Source organism: Ammospiza nelsoni, chromosome 1 (genome assembly GCF_027579445.1).
Source record: "Ammospiza nelsoni isolate bAmmNel1 chromosome 1, bAmmNel1.pri, whole genome shotgun sequence".
NCBI classification, from domain to species: domain Eukaryota; kingdom Metazoa; phylum Chordata; class Aves; order Passeriformes; family Passerellidae; genus Ammospiza; species Ammospiza nelsoni.
In genome coordinates this window covers 83,761,295-83,783,999 of record NC_080633.1, presented here as the reverse complement: position 1 = coordinate 83,783,999, position 22,705 = coordinate 83,761,295, and the positions used below count along the sequence as shown (strand labels likewise).

Genomic DNA, 22,705 nt, shown 5'->3' with positions numbered 1-22,705 from the left:
TTATAAATTTGCCACCTATAATAAAAAACCTTTATATAGAAATTTTACCCTTATTATTCTGCTGATAAACTTCTGTAGATACTTTAAATCTGTTTAAACATATATAAATATAGTCAAGGTTCAGCAGCTGGGAGCAGAAACCCAAACACCGACATTTGTATTGAGAAGACATTTTGGGAAGAACATTTTCTGACAGGCTTGCAGAAGGTCTGCAAAAATGGATCAAGTCTCACACATTAGAAGCAGCATCACTTTTTATATCCCTATGAAGCATTTATGTCTCACATTAGCATCTTCCTGGAGTTCACCCATACCCTTCATAGCAGAATTTTGTCCTGCCATCTGACAAAGCTGTACTCAGTCCACAATTATGATCTTTCACATCTGCCAAGGGCTGGAAGTGTAGGCAGAGAGAATGAGCTGAATCCTTGAACTCCCCAGCAAAGCAAAGAAGCAAATTTAACAGGGCCCCAAGGAAGACCCATTAAACCTTCATCACATATCCATCAAAAAGGTGATCATAATCTGGACTCTATAGGCTGGAGTGGTACTAAAGAATAAACAAATGAAACAATTTTGAGGACTTCATCAAGACAGAATTCACCAAGAATGGAAGAAAAATGTCATTTTAGTATATGTCCCTACATTTAGAAGAGGAAGAAATTACTTGAGATATAGTAATGGAATCACGTGTAATATCAAAATATGCTTCTATTTCTTACAGTAAAGGATTTAGTCTTTTATAAATAAAAGCTGTATCAAAGTTTTCTTTGGTTTAAGGATTCATATAGTGTTTATATTTATCTCCTTGCAATCTTCAAAGCCAGATCAGAACATGTGTTGATTTCAAAATATTTGCTCAATTTGATTTCTAGAAACAAATTGAAAACAGATTTAAGGATGTCAAGAACAGCTTATAAATAAGAACAATTTTTAAAAAACAAGCTGTAAAATCTTACAAAGAAACCATGATAATCTATAACTCTCACGCCATTAATTTATTTTAGTACCATTCTTTCCTGTTAATATGAATGTGTATATTACTAGCCTGATTCATTCACACACAGCACAAAAAAACACTATCCAAAAATACAAACTTTTAGAGTATTGGTAATTAAATTGAATCAGATGCAACAAAATCAGTTTTGTTTATGCTTTCCTTATATTATTTCATGGAACATTTTTTTTAAACAAAATATAAGAGGTGATGGGTTTTTTACTGTGAGATGGCGCATGGGACAAATATAATAGTGCTAATTGCATAAAAACACTGACAAACTAGGAAAAGATTGGTGATTATATCAGTAGAGCTGGCCGTTAAGGAAAACATCCTTCCTTCCAGGTAGATATTTCCTAATAGCAGCTTAGATTTATTAGTTCTTGTGGTCTACACTTTAGAAGAAACAGTATTTTATTCTGTATGGCAATGAGAATGATAGGGCTATTAAATTGTAGGAAAACTGGAAGGAATCACTCAGTACTCTTCCAAGTCCTGGAATCTTTTCAGGATGTTCACAGGTGGAGCAGAAAGTGAGAAAATGAAGATTTTAAAATTATTTAAAGCTTAATTGTTTCAATGGATTTCTTTGGAATTCTGCTTCTCTGCCCCCTCCCCACCTCATGTAGATGCAGGAATCCTCCATAAGGTAGCATACCAGGAAATGTCTTCAAGTAAGTTTGGAACTTTAGAAAACATTGTAGATTCTGTGCAATTAATCTCCTAACAATTACTTTAAGTGTTAAGTATGTCATAGCCTGGGTTTTATGATAAAGAATCATATTGGCATGTGATGGAGGGATGTTTGGAAGCTAGATTAAGCCAGCAACATAACACAAGTAATGGAACAGTCTTTGACATCTTTCTAGCACTTGTCAAAAGATTTCCAAAGAAAACACAGAAATGTCTTTTCTGAAAGCTTTAGCAGCTGCATGTGTGACACTTTAAGACTGTGCTCTCTACAGTGGTTTTGTTTTTCCAGCCAAGGAAATGTATCAGGCAGTCAGAAAAAATTCAGAAAATTGTATGATTTTAATTAAGTCCTTTGATAAAGCTCACAGGTTTTTTTTCTTAATAAAGGGTTCTAAAATTTTAAAAACATTCAATAGGTTCCTGAAGAGTTAGCATGGAAAACTGGGAGACCAAGTCAATCAATAAGCTAGGAATTAAAGTTCTGCCTTAAATGAAAAATCTTCGGGCAGCTTGAGCTACACAGTTTGTGTAGAAAGTCTCAGCAATATTTATCTCAAGTGCACATATTTTCCCATGTGAAGGTCACTGATGGACATATATTAAAAACTGCCATGGAACACAAACCTGCTGACAGTATGAAATATTCTTAATATAGAGAAGGTGTGCTTTTTACAAAGTTACAACAATTTAAAAAAATAATTGCTATGAACATGACTGCCAAATATTTTTTTATGACCTTGCTTTAGAGAATTTGAAAGAGGCACTCATAAAGCCTTGATTCTGGAATGGCTGATCTGTGAGTATCTCTACAGTAATAACAGTACCAGTATCCTCTCAATAAGAAGTAATATGATGATGACACTTCCAGCAGGATACTTCTGCATTGATTTACTAACTGTGATCTGAAAGAAGTTTATCTACAGAGGCAGTGCAGCAAATTGAGAAATGACTGCCTTATTTATATGAATAAGTGCAGACTTATGAGTATGCTTTTGATGTCTTGTTTCCATAGGAGGGAAGATAGAAAGATGCTGCTAAAGGAAACATCAGAAGTGTCAAAAAAATTACAAAGTCACTGATAAGATAAAGGGGAAGGTAGCCTTTGTGGACTGTCTGATTTTGCCCTCTCAAGGTCAAGCTGACAAGACAGAGATATGTACTCAATCCAGAGCTTCTGAAACATAAGTGAAGACTCACATTCCTCCCAGCTAACTTTATACACTCAGCTGAAGTGCCCAAGTAATACCATTTTTCCTGAGTGGGAGGACACACATCTTCAAATAGCATTTTCACCTGTCTAAGATCTGAACTGTCCTTTACATACTGAGTTACACCATCCTCTACGTATGATCTGTTTCTCATACAAATGAAATAAAGGATGCCTTCACACTCACTAATCTACTCCAGCCAGTGAGATAACAGGCCACCCTATGCTAGGAAATTTGGGAAGAGACAAGATGGCAAAGGCAAAGACCTAGATATGAAAGAGGAACAAACTGCTGCCAATAAACTGACTTCTCACGCCGGCAGAAATTGAAGCAAATAGGCACTGAAAGTTGTGCAAACATGAAAAAAAAAGGTTACAGTCACACAGAATCATCAGAATTAGAGATGCAGATATCAATGTTTTTTTTCAATATCTGGATTGTAATATCTCTAACTGAAAGTTTGCCTCCATGAAAAAAACTTGAAAGGAGGGAGCTAGTGTGAGTCAGGCCCATCTTGTTAATGCAGCTGTGGAGCAAGGATCTATGGTTCTACCCAAAGAGAAGGCCAGAAAGTCAAAAGGCTTGTCATAGCACAAGTAGTTGTCCCAAGCACGTAACTTCTGCCTTATAAGCATGGCAGACAGCAATTCCAAAGCATTTCTGTAGAGCTTGTTCCCAGTATCAAGTGCATCTGCACTTAAGAGAACTAAGTGCTGAGCTAGTACAAAGCAGTGTAGCTTTGCTGCTTGTAAATGAGCTGTATCATCTTACATAGCTGACTGTCCTAACAATTACATTTGCAACTGAATGTAAATGTTCTAGCTATAAGTTGCAGCAACATTCCCCTCAGCTTCCGATCCTGTTTCCTTTATGGTGGTTTGAGCACATCCTCTGAATTAAACATTCTCATTAATAGATATTAAATTAACTCATGAGCAGAGTTCAAACAGAAAAGAGGCTTATGCACATCAGGAAAAGGATGTAGAAAACAGCATAAATATCTGCAATTGTCAGTGAATTTGGTAGGGAGCAGAGAGAGTTCAAAGTAGATGTTTGTACTGGCTGCTGACCTGTTAAAAATGCTTCTTTCTGCTATGAAAAACCCTCAGAAGGAACCAAATTGTATTTCATTGCCATGTTGTAGCCTCACAATGTATTCTTTAGATTATGTGCAGAAGTGCTTCATTTTAGATGCAGATCTGTCTCTTTCAATTACCAATGCAGACTACAAAGCATTTTAGCAATGTCATATGTCAATTTAGCTTGCTAAGTTATCCTAATTGGCTCTTTTTTAAATTCAGTGACAGCAGGAAAAAGATGTTCTTAGCAGTCATAAGTGCCTATGCCTTAGCACTACTAAAGCATCTAGCCAGCTCTTAGATTGAATAAAGATGCAGAAGTTTTGATGTTGATGCATAATACCTGTTTTTAATGTGCTGGGGAGAGCCAAGACACTTGAAAGCTCCATTGACCATAATAGCAAGCCTTGAACAGAGAGCTTCACATTCTTCCATACTGCAAAATAAATCGAGAGGAAAAAACCAAATAATTAGTAGTGAAATCAGAGAACATTTTTTTATACCTAACTTCAGTTGAAGTGCAAGAATTTGGACAGATGCAAAACAGGTACACAAAACCTTTGGCTTCAAAGGGTGATAGTCAAAGTTATAACCCTAATCAGTATGTACCAAAAGCTGTTACCACATGATAGCTAGAAGAGAGCCTTAAACCATCATTTATATTTTAGTCCATACCTTATTGGACAATTCTGGTCAGAATATAATCATTCCTGAGATTGCTTATGAGGCGTTTGCCTGTGGTAATGATACTACAGGCAAATGCCTCATAAGCAATCTCAGGAATGCCACTGATGGAGACATGAACTCTGTTATTCTCTTTAATACAGGTTCGTGGTTATTCTGAGCTAAAGGATAAAGGGAGAAGAAGGAAAAGCTTGCTCAGCCTTTCTTTTGCATAGCACATGGCCTTGAAAAAAACAAACACTGGCAATTAAGTTCTGCCCTAGGAACAATTTCCTTATAACATGACAAGGCTGTGGTGAGAACTGTGATGTCTGAGACAGACAGGGAGAGAGCTGACACATCTTCCCACAAATCAGGAAATTCACTGAATGACTCCTAATGCTCCTCTTGGCATAATGCTCCCCAGCTGTGGCAAAATTACACAAATTTAGGGCTCTAGGGACAGTTGATAAAACCTCACTCCTGCCCAGTTAAAACAGAAGCTTTGTCTCAGATTTGTAAGTAAAAAATTGTCTCAGAAAAGTAGGTGAACAGCCCTCAAAACCTGATTTTTACACAGCAAACCCTCTCTATACCTTACACATGTATTTGCTGACATGTATGAAAGTTTACTTCATACGTAAAATTCCTGTACTTATACAAGTAAATAATCTCAAAGCCCCAATGGCCTTCAGAAAATAGTATAAATAGTATAAAATAATTTCTCCTTCCTTCACCCTGGCACAACAATGTGAACAGTAACATTGTACTTATGGTCTACTTCAAGTCATTCATTTGTAGAGTTAAATGTATGGTTAGTACAATTTGATGGATTTTGTTTGTTAACAACATATTAGTAATGAGATCACAGGTCTCTTCTATTTAGCTGGTGTTTGACAACTAGAGGTTCTTAATCTGGGCTAAAAAATCAAAGCATATTTTTTCCTGAAAATCACAGAGCTGAATTCACAATGTATAACCCAATTTCTCTAAATGAGTGTGCTGGTAAGCACTTGGCCATCAAACCCAGGTACATGAATTTTAAAATTCAGCTTCTGTAAATAAAACACTAAAAAATTTTTGGAAAATTTTTCCATCAATGATGGACTGGGACAACAAATTCATCTTAACAATATCTAAAAAAAATATGAAAATATAAAACATTGGAGGAAGTTTGGCCACATTCCTTTATTAATTCATCTGTACTTCAAATCTCATTTGTCAAATGGTTCATTGCTGTTCTGATAATTGAATTTTCTCTTCTCTGAACATGTTTTCATGATCTTTCCCTCATTTAAAGGAATTTTTAATATAATTATACATACCATATATATATTTATATACATTACCTGAGGGAACATTTAATTGATTTCATTTCACTATAGATGTTACAAAACAGTATTGATGTTTCCTCCATTAAACCAATATGCCAGTGACCATATCAGAGAACTGACAAGGTATTTAATGTAGATGGACTCTTCTAAGAGGATGGTTCTCTCCTACCATTTCCAGTAATGCATAAGAGAATAGCTGATGCATCCATTTTGAGGATGCCATGGCTTACTCTTTTCACATACTGATGCAAATCAGAAAATTAATAAAATCACAAAATTTTTCACTCACGCCTCCTTTTGTAAGGATTTTTAAGGTAGCCAAATACAAAAAGTAACCTGATGTTCCAAGCAAGAAGAGAAACTACAACACTGAGTAAAAAGAGCATGGAAAAAGAAGAATTATTTACTTAATTACTTATTAATCAGTTTTTCTGTGCCTGCAGCCCCTTGAGCAACACTCTATTTTTAAAAAATTAACTATGAAAAATATTTGGGATCTAAATAGGTTTCTTTTTCATTAATAGGAAAGAATTGCCATAAAATTTCAAGAATTAATCTGTGTTTCACAAAAGAGTGAGCAGGTTTTCAGAATATACTCTTCTGCAGCACAGGACTATGCTGGCTGCTGGGATAAGGGTCTTACCTGTGGGATGTCAGCACAGCTGCACAGCCATCCTGAACTTCCTTCAGGATAGCTTTCCAAAGGTACCGTTTAGAGCAGGGATCCATCCCAGAGCTGGGCTCATCCTACAGGAAAAATGAAAATGACACAGCAGCATGGAAAAAGCAGACCACAGGTTCTGCCCAGCATGAAGAATTAACACAATTCATAATAAAATAATGTGTTTTTAAATGTCACATTTTCAGAGGGCCACTTAAGTGACACCCTGATCAAAGTTTTGCTTTAACACATACAGTTTAATGTCTAAGTTTATGGAAGGCACATTTTAGTAAAGAAGTATGTATATATATAAACAATATTTAAATATAATCTAGGTGTACTTATAAATGCTGATAATATATATAAATGCTGATAATATATATATTTTTTTATATATCATATATGTATAGCTATAAGTATTTATTAATCTGTTTAATTATATGCATATACTCTTTTTTAAAAGACAGACTTGGAAGTAGTTCTTCTCATTTTCTGGAAGGATTTGGTGACTGTTTCTGACCTGCATACACATCTGCCATGAGCACAAACAACTGGAGAAGTCCTATAGCTCCCAGATGTCTACACTGCCCATCCGACATTCAGGTGTTTGATAAGATGTTTGGATTTGACATCTTATGCCAGTCCTTCCCACAGCCCTTTTAAGAGGAATTTTTAACCACAAGGGAGAGAATTCACAGGATAAAATAACATTAACTCAGTGCAAAGAAACTGGCCAATTTCCCACTTGGATGGCTTTCAAAATCTACATTGCCCCTTCTTATCTATTCCTGCTTTCGTCCGTAAATTTTTAACTTCATCCATTCATAGAAACAAAAGGAATTATATTTGGTTGATAAATCCAGTCTCTGTCACTACAAAACTAGGAAGAAGGAAGCTCTTCCAGTTGCTTTAATCCAGCGGAATTCCATGGGGAGTGTCAGCACCTGGTAGACAAGTATGGCTTTGCCCAGAGTATTTTCAGCAAGGAATCCCAGCTGAAACCTGGAAGCAAAGTTTTCAAGAAACAAAGCAAACAAAACATCCAGTTTGAAGCTAATTTTAGTGCTTCACTGCCAATGTCAGAGGTTAAAGAATTTAGTTCAGTCTTCCATTATCTGTGGATTGCTAACAAAGAAAACATAAAACACAATAAACATGAAGCAACCTACAGTGTTGCTCAAATTAATAGCTATGATCCTGGATGCAATTTAAAAGCAGATTCAGTAGTTTATATTGCTGTCTTTGCTTTCAGATGAAATAATAAAAAACCCCCTCCTTTTAAAATATTGAAAAACTCTTTTAGCTTTCTAAAGCCAGCAAATGTTTTGAAGAATTTTACATGTTTAGATATCTTTCTTTCCTCTTTTCATTATGTATGCAACAGTCTGTGCCCTGCAGCAAAAAGTAGGCTGAAATGGATACTTGCAGTAGTCATAAAGACATTCAAAACCAGTTGGAGCATTTCCTAAGATCAGGAATAAAACACTGATTTAAGATAATCTCCTCCTTTTACTAGCTGAACAAGGGCCAGTTAAAGCAAAAAATGCAAATAAAATGTCTTCTCTTAGAAATGAGGCAACAATAGGCAGTTAGAAGCAGCAAAATATGTCTAATCTTCTGAAACACAAACCCTGGAGAACAACTATTTTATCTGGTTCTGGTTTACCTGCGATCTTTTCCTGGAAGCCCAGGAATCCCCCTGAATTCTGAGGAGCAGCTTTCCTACCCCTGACTGTTTTGAAAGGTTTACTGCACTGGTTTAGCTCTTCCCAGCCAAGTTTTAAGAAAGTGAGGTTCAATATTCTCTAGTGAAACAACAGGCAATGGCATGAAAGAGAATGTAGTGCATTACAATGCAGTTCTCAAAGCTTTGTAGCTCCCTCATCTTCAATACAGAAGGCATTGTTTATGCTGGAGGGGCCAGCTTCAGGCCTAAATGGGCAGTAGTATGCAAGAACCAAAACAACCTGGGATAAATAATTCAAATTAATATAATTCAGAAGTATTGCTTGATTGGGTGACTTCTAAATGCAACAAAATGTAAGAACTAGTCAGATTTATGAAATAAATCCAACCTAGTAAGAATTAGGAGTCTCCTGAAAGAGCATGGGTCAATTAAACACGTATTTGCACCGTGGAATACTACAATTGTATTTGTGTTGATGGCTTTTTTTTCTGCTCATCCAATTGCTCCAAGGAAGAATAAAATAAGAAAAGACAAACAATTTCACTTTCTATTTTTGGGAGCACTGGAGAATAAAATTAAAGCCATTAATACAGCAGAACAAAGAAGATAGTTGTACATTAATTACTCACCGACTGATCAGGAAAACACCTGATGTTCCTTAGAGCAACATACACGACAACAAAATTCAATGTAGCCCATTTTTCATAACCACTGTATCACTCACCAGTAAAAGTATTTGGGGTTTACCAACTAAAGCCACAGCAGTAGAGAGCTTCCTCTTTGTGCCAGCACTGTACGTTCTCACCAGTTTGTCAGCGTGTGCGTTGAGGCATAACCTGTTAACAAGGTCCTCTGCAACCTGTGGGTTGCAAATTTGAAGGCCAACAAAAATGAGACAGATTACATAGCATTTGTGCATAGATTGAAAGAACATTCTGTTCATGCATGTTAAGAAAATGTCCATGTTGTTTCCTTATTTATCCACACTTGTGCACATTATTACTTTTGAATCTTAAACATGGGCAAAAAACTGCCCTGGGGCCCCTTTTTTCTTCAAAAATTATAAGGATTTTCTCATATAGAAGTCTGGCTTTGTCACTGCTCAGCACAGTCATTTGTATTTGGTTTATGTCCATGGGTCAATGATCTAAAATGCCTCTCATTTCAACGTATTCTCTTCTATTTGTTTGATCAAATACCTGAGTAATTGAAAATTCAAGAAAAAAGATCTCCATCAGCTACAAAAAAAGATGAAAATGTCAGAAAACCAAGTCACAGTTGTAGATTTAGAGCTTCTTTAAGACAAAATGTAACAGGATCAAATTAATATAACTTTTTAATAACTGGGTGGGGTAAATTGATCCTAGCTGGATTGGTTTTAATTGCTTCAACAAGAATTTATGATCCAAGCAAGCTGGGAAGGCATGTGAGCATAGCTGGAGACGACGCTCATGCTGTCCCCTATGGCCTTTTTCTTTACCCCGTGTCGGAGACAATCCTGACATACAAGGTTCCCTAAAATACTGGTGCTAGAGAATATTAAATGCAGCAATAATCTTAATCCATCCATATCAGCTACTACTGCTAGACTGTCCATGGAGATACAGCTCAAAACCATGAGGGACACAGCAGAAACTTTTCTGCTTGCTGCCGCCAAATGCGAAGCAGCAGGTGTTTGGCATGGACTCCTGGGGGGGGCTGTGTCATCAAGGAGTGATCAACCCTATAACAGAGCAAGTGTGTCTTCTACCTGCACGTAGGACAGGTGGAAGATTGTTGTAAAACAAGGAGTTGCATGGTGCTCTTATTGCCCAACATTAACTGCCAGAGCACCCGTGGTAGTATGGTTCATTCTCTTTGCTTCCTCTACATTGCCTTCAGCAAAAAGCAAGGAGGGACTTGAAAGCTTAGTTATATCACATGGACAGTCTCCATTTAATTCAAAATTCCAATTGAAAAACAATTCAAAAACCAATATTGTGAATTAATATTCACTATCCAACATAAACAAACTGCCACAAGCGTAATAATACTTTCTTATTAGATTTTTATGCAAGCATCTTTGGAAATGATCAAAATATTCATGACCCTTTTAGCAAGATTTTTCAGTTAAACTTATAAAAGTAAGAGACATCTCTGAGAGAAATTTGTCTGTAAGAAGGAATAATGCTGCAGAGGTGAGAATCTGCATATTCTTGTGATGATCCTTGGACTGCTATCCATAGTCACTGTGTTTGGGGTACCTGGATGTATAACCTGACAGTAGTGCATATTCTCATACAAAACCCACATTTCAGAAATATTGCTCTGTCTACTTTAGATGCTAAGAGGTTTAAAAAAATGAAATTATAACTGTTAAATTAGCCACAGGTAATATTATACTGAAAAGTTCAAGGCTTCTGCTGTATCTAAGTTAATTCACAGTAGATTACTTCCAATTAGAGGTTGTAGCTGTGGCTTTAAGAATGGTTAATCACCTAAGCTATATTCTAAGATAAGATAGCTGAGCTTTTTTTTGTTGTGGTTTTTTTTTTTTCACTTCCAAATACAGGTCTTATTATACACCAAAGCAACACACAAAGTGAAGTCTTCTAAAGCATGTCATAGTCACCTTATCCTGTCTACAAAACTGACTTGACAGCTACTATTGGGAATGTATAAATACTAGTGACTAAAGGATTATCCTCCTAAATATTCACCAACAGTCACACAAATTACACAGAAGATCTCATAAGAATTTAAGAACAGAATGTGAAAAAATATGCAAGCCCATGTTTACATCAAATATACATTTTAAACTTCAATAAGCTTCAAGAGTAATTGAGGACCATGAATCAGGGCTGAAACATAGTCAAAACTATTCTTTAGCTATGACTAGAATCATTCTTTCTGACTGCTTTGAAGTGTCACCTAAAGTCAGCAAAATGCCTTTTATTTTTGTTTTGGAGAGACAACAAATGCTGCATGGGGAAGAATTTGGAAGGTCAAAGAATAGTGCCAGATAAAGAAGAAAGTAACTATTCAGTTAGATGGATCTTGTAGTCTGTAGCCCCCAAGGAGACTCAATCATGTCAGGTGTGAACACAAAGCTCTTTGTAGGGAGCAGCATTAAAATGAACTAACTTTGCAAAATTTGTAATTCCTCACATTGAATTGTCCTCTCTCTGGTGTGTGCTCAAGCATTCAGCATGACTCCACAATCTCCTATTTCCTACAAGGAAGTAAAGCCTGGCAAGCATCCTGCTATAGAAATTTTTAAGACAAGGTTTAAAAGCTAAATAGGTAAAAGAAGAGGGGTGGGAATCATTTCATAGTACCCACTTTGCTGCTGCATTAAATGTGGAGGCCTTCCAAGAAAAACCTTGCATGTCACCACAGTGCACAACACAGTCTGGCCTCATATCCAGGTACACTTCTTTGGTGCAAAACATCAAATTAGAACTGTTTTGGAACTGAATCACATCAGCAACATAAAGGCAGAAGGAAGGGCCAACTTTCTTATTCCTAAGTACTTCCCAGTTTCACTTTAAAAAAGTCTCCTATTCCTGCTACCTCCCTCAAATCTTATATTTCAAAAGAGCACCGCAGACTATGGTTCAGCAAATATGAGAATATAGAGCTCAATCTTCTTTCAAGAGATGACCCCAGGATTTTTTCTTTAATGCATATTATAAGATTTCTAGTAATGTTTCAACTTCATCAATAATACCTAAGCAACCACAAAACAGCAATTTGAATGAAATTAGAAATATATATTAGCTATATTGTAGAGGAGCCTGAATATCTCCATTACAACTTCATTTGTCTGTATAGCCAGTGCTTTTTATCATACTACACTGTAATGTAAATACAAAAATTCCTCTTAAACAACTTTAAATGAAAGTCAGAATTGAGCATGTGATCAATCTGCAGATACAGATACACATTTAGGCAAGAGAATTACAGTTCTAATGATTTCCTTTCTGTAGTGAATGTGAGATATATACACAAGCACCTTCTCTCCTTCCTTGTCATATTCATCATGATGCTCTATTTGAATAATATTTCATTGACCTTCAGCAGCAAAGAGAGGAAATACATCAATTTATTTAGTGAGCTGGTAACATTGAGGCCAAATCAAACGCTACAGTTGTATACAAATATATACATTGTAAGCACACTCGAACCATGAAAATATTTTATGTCTATTCATGGCTGTAATAATGTACTTAAATTGTTTCCTTCCTTCCTTCCTCCCCACACCAGCAGTAAAAATTATCACAGACTTCACATCTATCAGCTAGCAATTTCCCAATTTTCCAATATTTCTCAAAATTTTCTTATTTTCTTATCAGTTCTAATATACTTAGCAACAGATTTTCCCCAAAGTTAATTTGGGCTAGTCCACCTAGTTTTAGAATAGGCATTGGAATGAGCCCTTCAATCTGCAGCATCTAAACAAAATTCCCCAATACTTTGTGGAGTTCCTGAAGACAATATTCATTCCAGAAGAGGCAATAATGAGATAACTTTTACACACATGCCAATATCTGTGGGAGTAATGGTCAAAACAAGCATGGCCTCCTCCATCCACCAGGGAACTAAGAGATCCATTCCACTGAAAAGCAGTAATTGTGTAACCACTAATGCCTATGGGCTTCCACTCCCTTTAAAAATTACCTCCAATAGTCATGTAAATGATTAAGTTGTGCTATGGACTTTCAGTGTGTGTGTCTTGCAGAAAAACTGGGAGTTATCAATCTATTGAAAGACTAGAATCAATCTATTCAAAGACTAGAAACATAATGGTGTATCAATCTTGAGTTGAAAGGTTGTATCCATCAGTGTATTAGTTTTCATAATTTCTGACGCAACAAATAAAATGGATAACTTCTTGCTTTATTTAAACAAATCCTTGTAAAGCAAATCTGATTCAATACTGAAAATGTGTATCATACCCAGTTGAAATGATAAGAAACATGGATTGAATTTTAGAGTCATCTGAAAAATAACTTTACATGTCCAAAGTAGTAATTCAAAGTTTGAGGCTCTGAGTAAGTGGATACAGTGTAGTTTGAACATCCTTAACATTCATCCTAAGCAATCATTCATCAATTCCACACAAAACAATATTTATTTGGCTCTCAAGTAAACTTAGAGTTGTTTATTTCTTATATTTGGAAAGTGTATATCCATGGTCAAGTTTCTGGGGAAGAGTGTTTTTTATCCCAAAATCTCATAAAACTGTACACACTAATTCTGCTTGTGGTCTGAAAAAAAGTAAACATACAAAGAATGGATGAATTTACAGATTCCCATTTCCAGCACCTATAGAATAAAATGTGTAAGGAAATCATTGAGATTCTAGAATCAGAGAAAAATCTTCCTGGAGAGTAATGAAAAGAGAGAGCATACTGGCACTCCAAAAATGTTACCTCAGAAGACCCGATAAAGCTTCTTTTGAGATTTGCAACAGAAGTTTTAATGCTAATGAGGGATGCCATTTGATGCTATGATAATAATTTTAAATTTTTAACAAGATGAGTACTGTATTTTGGAACATATTGAGATCTAGGAAGTTGATATATTAAAGAAATAAAAATTAAAAGTACTATGCTTAATCAATATCCTTCTAAATAACATAAAAGTTTTACTATAATTTTTCCAATTTTGAACAAAAATAAACTTTCAGAGCAGATTTGTGAAGTATAAAAATTCACATTACATGTGAAGCTTAACACTGATAGTAAATGACCCATTTTTCTCCTCCTTTCCCATTCATTTAATTACTGTTTTGGAACATTAAGTGCACTCAACTTTATGTCAGGCACTTAACTCCTGCTGCTGATAAATTTGTCTAGCAAAGGATTTGGTCCTTGACGTTAGTGCTTCAATAGACAACTTCAGCAGCAGCACAACCTGTGAGTCACCTTCCTGCTCACCAATTTCTTAAAAAACAAATTGAATATATGTTTCTTTTGTTATCAAACCAATACACTCTCTAGACTATATGTGTCTGTGCATATTAGTGTAATTAGTCACTGGTAAATATTCAGAGGCAGGCCTGGAGTGCTGTATCATAGGAGGAGGGAATGATGAGAAAATAACAGCTTATGTTTCCATACAACTGCTCCTCTAAAGCATTCCAAAGCCTTATTTTCTTTATAGGCAGCTAAAATGCTCACTTTCTCCAGGCACCAGCCATTTCTGAGTTGAAGCACAGCAGCTGTTGAGTGCTTGACAGACGTGCCACACAATCAGGAGGGCTCACTGACAAAAACATTTGTTTTCCTCTGAGAAAGCTGCATTTCAGTTTTTGGTGGAGGAAAACCAGAGCAGCTAAATGTTACTTGCAGGAGCGCTTTGATGCCTTGATCACAAGCATATGGCAACAAAGTCTGCTCTGCAATCCATGCAGGCAAAAAATTAGGATAACTGAAAAGAAGGATGATCTTTCGTTCACAAATGTGATGCTAAGGCACAGAAGGCTGACTATAAAGAATACTCTAAGCACATACCTAGATCATCTGAGGTGCAGGAAGGTTAATGTTTGTCTTCTCTCAGCGCACACAGTAACATAACTCATATCTAAATGAATTATTTTCATCCATTTGAAGTGGGAAGTGTATTTGATGTACCACACCACTTCAGGAACTCTTCCCTAACTGCTATGGAGGAGCTGACACTTCATGGAGAAAACAGGTAATTAATTATAGTTGAGGGCTTTAGTGCAAAAATAGCAGCCATGACTTAATATATTTCTTTTAGATCAAGGGAAATAGTTTCAATACTCTGCTAGTAGTCTGAAGTAAAAATTAACATAATAAATTATCAAGGGTAAACAATCAAACAAAAGACTGTATGACAATTTCTGAGCAGTCTGCAAGTAGCATGTTAAAACAAGTAAAAGTCCAGGCTTTGCCCTGGACAATGGATACTGCCAAAGACAAGAGGCAAAGGCTTGCAAGAATTACTTATTTTGCCCAGAAATACCCAAATTATCAGCTTAAAACAGTAAAAATTCAAAATATTGCCTGTCCTAATGAATACTCAATGACCCTTACAGGAATCCTACTTTTTTTCTGAAACAGCACCTTTCTGCTGAGGAAAAAGAAGACTACAGAGAATCAGAAAGCAGCCATCTCACATACAGTCAAGGAATTGGTTGCAAACCACTAATGGGACCCTGAGGCAACAGCCAGAAATGCACTGAGTAGTAGGAAAAAACCAAAAAAGCTATTTCAGTTCATGCAGTTTTGCTTCTGGAAAAATGAAAGGAAAACAACAGGCACTATTTTGGAGGTTACAAGGGCAGTGCTACAGCAATATCTACTACTTGGGACCAATCTATACAGCAGGAATTGAAAGATACCAATTTCATGTCACACTACATGTTTTCTCGTGTTAATAGAGATGCAATTAAGCAGACAAGACTGAGCAGTTAAAGTCAGGTTGTATTGTAAACTTCCATTTGCTGATCTGGGAAAAAACCCCATATTTTACCCAGTATCTGTTTCATACTTAATTTCTGTATCTGCTGACTTGTTGCCTCATTACATAAAAAAGTTCAGTCTGCTGATCAGCACAGCTACACCTCTATCTGTAAATCCAAGCTCCCAGTGATATTCCTAGATATTGTCAACTTGTATGCTAGTAAGTTCTCAAAGCATTTTCTTTGGCCTGTTCTCCCTGGACAACCCAAGCTTTGTTTGGCAGCTAGAGCATTTAAGAGACTGCTCCCATCTTGAGAAGTTTAAGACAGCAGAATGCTGACAGCTCCTATCCCAGCACCCAGGTGTTCATTTATTTATAAGAATCATAAAACAATTTTTAGTTCCTTCAAAGTTAAATGGTATCTCTGAAGAAAAGTTTTTCAGAGGTACAAGACTCAAAGCATGGTGTTCTCTAACAGTTCCTCATGTGTGATAGTGAAGGCATTGAACCATTTATAAATTTAATTTCTTTAAGGGGTTTTGTGCCCAAGAATTCATTTGCAATAATGTTATTTTACTATCTGCAGTGATGTTATTGTGTTTTGAACTGCCATAACAAACAGAAAAAATCCAAATTATTTAAATAAAATTGTGGCAATGAAAAACCTTATTACTGAAGTCGTTAAGATGAAATATTAGACAGTTTCTCATGTTCAAAAGGTACAATTGTTCTATAAACCCCACAGTGTAGCCAGACTATAGCTCCCCCTGCAAATCTGTTCTGGATAGTTACCTTATGGATATCTTGCTTTGGAATTCCACGCAGTGTGCAGTAATAATAAAGGTGCTCCCAGCCTGTTAAGAGTTCATCCAGGGCATCTTGTTGTGGACAATATCCAATAAGAATACCTTCAGAGCTAGCAGAGAGTATATCCATTTCAGAACTGTTCAAAGAAAAAGAAAAAGATTCAAATGTTGTTGAACAAATCCCATGGCCCTGGGTTCCACACTTGGGATACAAGACAAACACACATAACGTGAAGTCTGCAGATAAAGGAGTTTGAGTCTCTTTGCCCTGGTTACTTAGTGCAGCACCACCCACACACAATGCACACTTTTGGTCCCTTTTGGGTTAGCACAGCCACCGGCATGTCACTGTTGTGACAGCATGTGTATCAAGGTCAACAGATCAACATGTGAAGAGACGTCCATGAGAATTAATGCTCACCAGTTTCACTTCTCTTATCTTTTTGGGTAGTACCTGCTCTAAAGAGACACATTTCAAACCATGCATTGCTCATATTGGATATTATACTATATACAATATTATATTCATATCAATCTCATTGAATGTTGAAGAGGAAGGACTTGAGAGAGAGGGAAATTTTGCTGGGTATTCTTTGTGTATCTATGACCACACACATGCATGCGTGCATTCTCTAAATAACAACAGCAAAACAAAACACAGGATATTAAAGCCTAGTAACTTAAAAGACAATACAGGAAAAAGTATAAAATTATCCTGATTTCAGAGACTTTGGCCTTCACTTTGTAGCTCTACAGCATTACTTGAAATTACATTCATTGCTAAGAAGCAAGCTTGATTGCAAGGGTGTCTCATTACCCATAATGACACTAAATCTATCCTATTTATTCTAGCATCTAATTCAACACTCAACGATGCTGATTTACATGTACAGAAAGACCTATCAAAATGAAGATACTTAATAATAAAAAAATCTGAGCTTTGAAGGAAAAAAGTTTTCAAAAGATTCTGAGTAACAGAATATTTTTCCTCTAAGTGGTTTTCTACATTTCTGATTAAAAGAACATAATATATGATTAATCATTTAGACACAAAGTAAATGTGTTAACTGCAGGATCTACAAATACTAGCACTAGCAAAAATATAAATATGTATCTCCTGTTAACAAGATTCAGGAGTCTGGGGAGAAAAAAAAAACTGCATTTTTCCTAATGAACCACAGCATGAAAATATATTTTAATGCTATCAAAAGATAAATTGACATGATTATTACAAACCTTGCCATAGACTAATTAGAATGGTCCTTTGCTGTTAATGGTAAACTTACAAAATCAGGGTATCTTGGCTGGTTTGGATGGTGCTACATAAATTATCTGCCTATAGACACCTCTCTAAATAATGAGTTAGCAAAAAATAGAAGGTGATAGGGGAAAGAGGATAACAGGAGTGTTCCTCATTAATTTTTATCCATCTATAGGACATTTTCAATGGAGTATATCCAGAATTTTTACTGTCTCAGTTTCCAATAGTACATATGGCAAATTAAACCCTTTTTCTACAGTCATGTTTACCATAAGATGTGGATTGAATAATGCTGATCTTATATAACCAGTCAGAAGCAGTGGATTCCTTATTTAGTTAATTCTAACATAGCGAAATACTATTCGCAGTGAACTGTTAACTAACTAGATGCTGTTGAACATAGAGAGATGTGTCTGAGGTTTGTTTTGCTGGGAAGATTCACACACAGGGTATTCTTTTGGTGCAGCTGATGTCTTTTGAGAAAAAAGAGTCTGGGCTTTTGATAATATGCCAAGTTCAGTCAGAAGAGAACAAATCTCACTCAGGGGTAATTTCAGGGACATTTACTCAGCATGAACTCTGGAGCTGGATAGAAACATCTCGTCTGAAATGGGCCCCTACCATGAAGAACAAAAAGTTAAATATGGACAGCTGCAAAATAACCACAGACATCTAATGTTCTTTGGCTAGAACTATATTAGAGCCTCCTTATCCAGTTTGCATCAGGAAATAAAAAGTGTCCTCAGTGCTAATTGTACACACAGGATTCTAGTGCTCTGCCCATCTAATGCACCCAGTCTTGGGTGAACAGTATCCCAGCCACCGACCTTTAGCTTTCATAAAGTGAGGGCAAAGGGAGAATGCATCATTTAATATTCTTACTCAGTTTGATCCCCTATCTTGCAACTTTATCTATTAGTGCTGACCCTGAACACTTCAAGACTTCCCATTAATGCAGAGATTCTATGGCACTCACTAAAGAACTCATGGACCTTTCCACCTCACTCCTCCCCCTCATCTCTCTATCTGTCAACTCAAAAATAATCCAACCAGAAGACAAAAAAAAAAAAAAAGCCATATTAGGATACTTTTTTTTTTTTAATGTGCAGTATAATGCCTTGTCTTCCCTTATCAATATCACAGAGTAAATTTCCAAATCAAAATTCTGGGCATTATCATTCCATTTTGTTTAGCCAGGTCCTACATTTTTTCTGAAAGTATAAACAAGATAAATAAAAAATAGATGAGAGAAAAACACATTATCATTTTTAATTAGAGTAGATATTGTACAACAGAAAACAAGCTCCTGTCTTAGCAAATTGATTTTCCTTGAAATTCAATTAATCTGTCAGATTTCATTTTTATGGGTCTGAATTAAATGACCATTTCAAGTAGTGATGGCTTGATACCAGAAAATCTTCTCAGTAAATGATATACTGTAAATTTTTTTCCCTTTTTAAAAAAAAATTCTGATTTGATTCATTTAACTAATTATAATGCTTTTCTTCCTTAACAAACATCATCATATATGCTATTATCAGAATCAAATTCAAAAGATATATTTTTAATATTTTCTAAAATATAGATTAGCATGCAGCAAAATGCTGATTCTTTTTTATTCTCAAGCCAGAGAAAAACAGCCATTTGTTTTCTGCCCTATTATTATCAGGATGCCATAATTTTTCACTAAACTGTTCCCATTAAAAACAAGACATACAGGAGGAAAAAATCAGCTCATTTTATAAATAGAGAGAAAGAATATTTAAGAATGAATTCCAACCTCTCTCAGGCTTTTGTCCATAGTACAGTAAACACAATGAAATCTAATGTAATATCTAAAACTATGGGGAGTAAAACACTTTTACACTAAGCTTTTACACTACTACACAACTTTCTGTATCTTTATTATAACACAGCATACTTGTTATCTATAAATTGTGTTAGTAATTTTGATTACATCATCTGATCAAGATATAAAACATATTTTCTTCATTTTTCTACTTCATTTTTAGACCACATCCTTATGTTCAGTCAATACTTCCCCTCGTTAGTTAAACTTTCCTTTAGAGTGAACAGCTGCAACAAATGACATCACTGGAATATTTCCAGAAATCTTTATATTTTAAATATAGTCTTAAAGTTGCAGAATTTCATTTCTAGAGCTCCTTTAGAAATGGTCAACAGAACATCTGGCATCCTCAAGAAAAATAGTGGAGTCTAGCACTTGAAGCAGGGAAGATTTTCTATTTTATCCCTGTCTAAGTATTTTGGTGAGAATCATGATATTTTGGTGCAAGACATCCTGAGAAAATGTCCAGGACTCAATAAGACTTTCCTCACTATGGAATGTTCACCTTATAGGTTTATACTATTGAGGAAAGAAACTTGCCACGTTTTCAAGATACTGAGATCATAAACCAAAATCAGAGTATAGAAAATTTTTGATTCTGAATTGTTCCTCCACAGACCATTGCAAGGCTTTTTATATTGATCTATTTATTCTGAGTGCTTAAAGAAAGGCCTGCAATCTGATTACAGGTTACATGGCGGTGGCATGGGGCACTCCAGTCAGACGCCTTTGCTGACACTGAAAGGAGACACAACCACTGGGATGAGTGAATATGATCTTGGACAAAACCTGTTTCCTTCTCCTGTAAAAACAGGACCTGCAGTTTCCAGAAGGCAAGTGTGGCTATTGCAGAACTAGATTTGGATCTTGGTTTTCACAATGGTTACTACCAACATTGCTTATAGGTGGCTGTGGTCTGTAATTCAAAGGTAAGCCTCAGGGCTGCGTTTCCAGAGACAACTCAGTATCCTGAAATCAGTCTTATGGCTGGTTTTGCCAAAATTCTTTCCCTTTGGGCTCTGCTGTGCACTTTGTTTCACTTTTATATGCTTTTTCTGCAGTTTTTCAATGCAATTAAAAGCAGTGATATATTTGGTACTTACAATACCACATATATATATCTGCTTCTACAGAGAGATAAATTCCATTAATTAGTCAAAATGAAATATAAATTTACAAATTGCAAAAGTACTTAGACATTTCATTGTACTCATAACTGCACATTCAATTCAGTGCATACTAATGCTCAATTAACATTACAAAAATCAAGGTGAAAATATAATTAATGTAACTATAGCTTCATTATAATTAGACTAATTATACTGATATACAGTGTAAAAACAGCCATTTCAGCCATTATATTTATGTAAATTTATTCTTCCTTTCAAGTTAAGCTATTTGAACTACATTTTAATTATTTATCAAGCTGATATCATACCTATCAAAAGAGTTGAAGTTCTAGCTGTAAAGAAATATTTTACTTTTCCTTCTTTGTAGAGCAGTTCTTTGCTCCTATGACTTTGTAATCCAACAGCTGAGATGACTGACACAATTCAAATAGGATGGGGAATTGCTGTCGTGGAAGATCTCGGTGCAGAAGGAAGATGAAAATTCATGGGAGATAAATTAATTACACGACGAAGACTGCCAAATGCTTCAGTCTTTGATGGAGCAACTTATGAATAAGATGTTACCTGGTTTATCTATTTTTTTGCATATGCATCCCACTACACTCTAAGTATGAACTTGAAGTCATCTCCATTCAGCAAAGTACAACAGAAAAGATTGCAAAATAGAGGGCACCAAAAAGGCAAACAAACCACCAGTCACAAATTCATTATTTTACATTGACCTTGCCATGACACATAAAAGGATTTTGATATTTTCTCTTCAAAGCTATGTTTAGTGCTCTTCACTTTAGAGAGCCTTTATGACAGTGTCACTAAGGAGGGTTTAAACACAAGTATAGAAAGGGGAAGAAAACAAAGCTTGGCCAAAGAACACACGAACACAAAAAAGCAAATGTACAGTATCTGCTGATACATTAGCCCAGCAGACATTCAAAGGCTATGAAGACTCATTTTGTTCTCTTTTGTTATAACACTTTGTTAAGTGTCAGCTTTTCTTTGTACATATTCAATGCAGACCTTACTTCTTCAAGCTGTTTAACAAAAATGTAACGAGAAAAATGTTTACAGTTTCATTCACTACCTTTCATTTAGACAGCTCCTACACTGCTGACAATCTAGTTATGGCAGTAGAGCCAAGCATGAGATAATTTTAGTCCATTTTTACTCTTGTAGAGCAACAGCTGTGCTACAGAGAACACAAAGAACTCCTCTAATTGTCAGGCAGATCATGCAGTTAATTATTAAACATATTTAAGCTTTGCAACTCTTTAAAAGCCTGTTGGTCTCTTAATGTCTTATACAACCATACTTTCTAAGTACAAGTAAACAAACCTTATTCAAATATTCTATTTTCTAGTAATTATTGGTTTTACTTTTGATATTTTCACCCTTTATGAGAGGTACTCCTGATACTTTGCTATCATTATTTTGTTTCCAAGCCTTCTGAACTAACTGTTTCAATGCTGCTCATTTCTTTGTCACTCTTCAATATTGAGGGGGCAAATATCCCTAATATGGAGACATACTCTCTAGGAGCTAACTACTTTTCTCTTTCTTTTGCACAGATATGTCACTGATAACAGTGATATTAATGAGGTACACAAAACAATTAAAAAGTAAAATCCCCTGTGAAAGGCATTATATTCACATGATTGGCTGTGGTTGGTCATAAATTCCTATTACTTCTCTGACTATTTTAATCACATAAGACTAACAACCAGAATGGTCCTACAAAGGTTATATAAGTAGCCTAAAACATTTTCTGCAGAGGGATATGAAAACTAGAAAAAAACAGGTTTTTTGTAGACTGCTCAGCTTGTATGTTATAAATGTGTGTTGGTCACACAAATTGCAAGATACACAGTTCAGGCATACAGTGCATTTAAAATATCTACTTAATTTGTAGTGTGTAAAAAAGAGAAAA

At 35.6% G+C, this 22,705-nt stretch overlaps 1 protein-coding gene across 1 annotated transcript in view; it reads right to left on the bottom strand.

Moving 5' to 3' along the window:
• The window catches only part of ABCA13 (ATP binding cassette subfamily A member 13), a 175,969-nt gene that overhangs the window by 11,979 nt on the left and 141,285 nt on the right, over nucleotides 1–22,705 (bottom strand). Inside the window, exons 50-53 of the mRNA XM_059479845.1 lie at nucleotides 16,528–16,678; nucleotides 9,047–9,181; nucleotides 6,618–6,721; nucleotides 4,321–4,413 (exon numbers count right to left, since the gene is read on the bottom strand). Of these exons, the coding sequence (XP_059335828.1) occupies nucleotides 4,321–4,413; nucleotides 6,618–6,721; nucleotides 9,047–9,181; nucleotides 16,528–16,678 (483 nt within the window). The remainder of the gene's footprint in view (nucleotides 1–4,320; nucleotides 4,414–6,617; nucleotides 6,722–9,046; nucleotides 9,182–16,527; nucleotides 16,679–22,705) is intronic.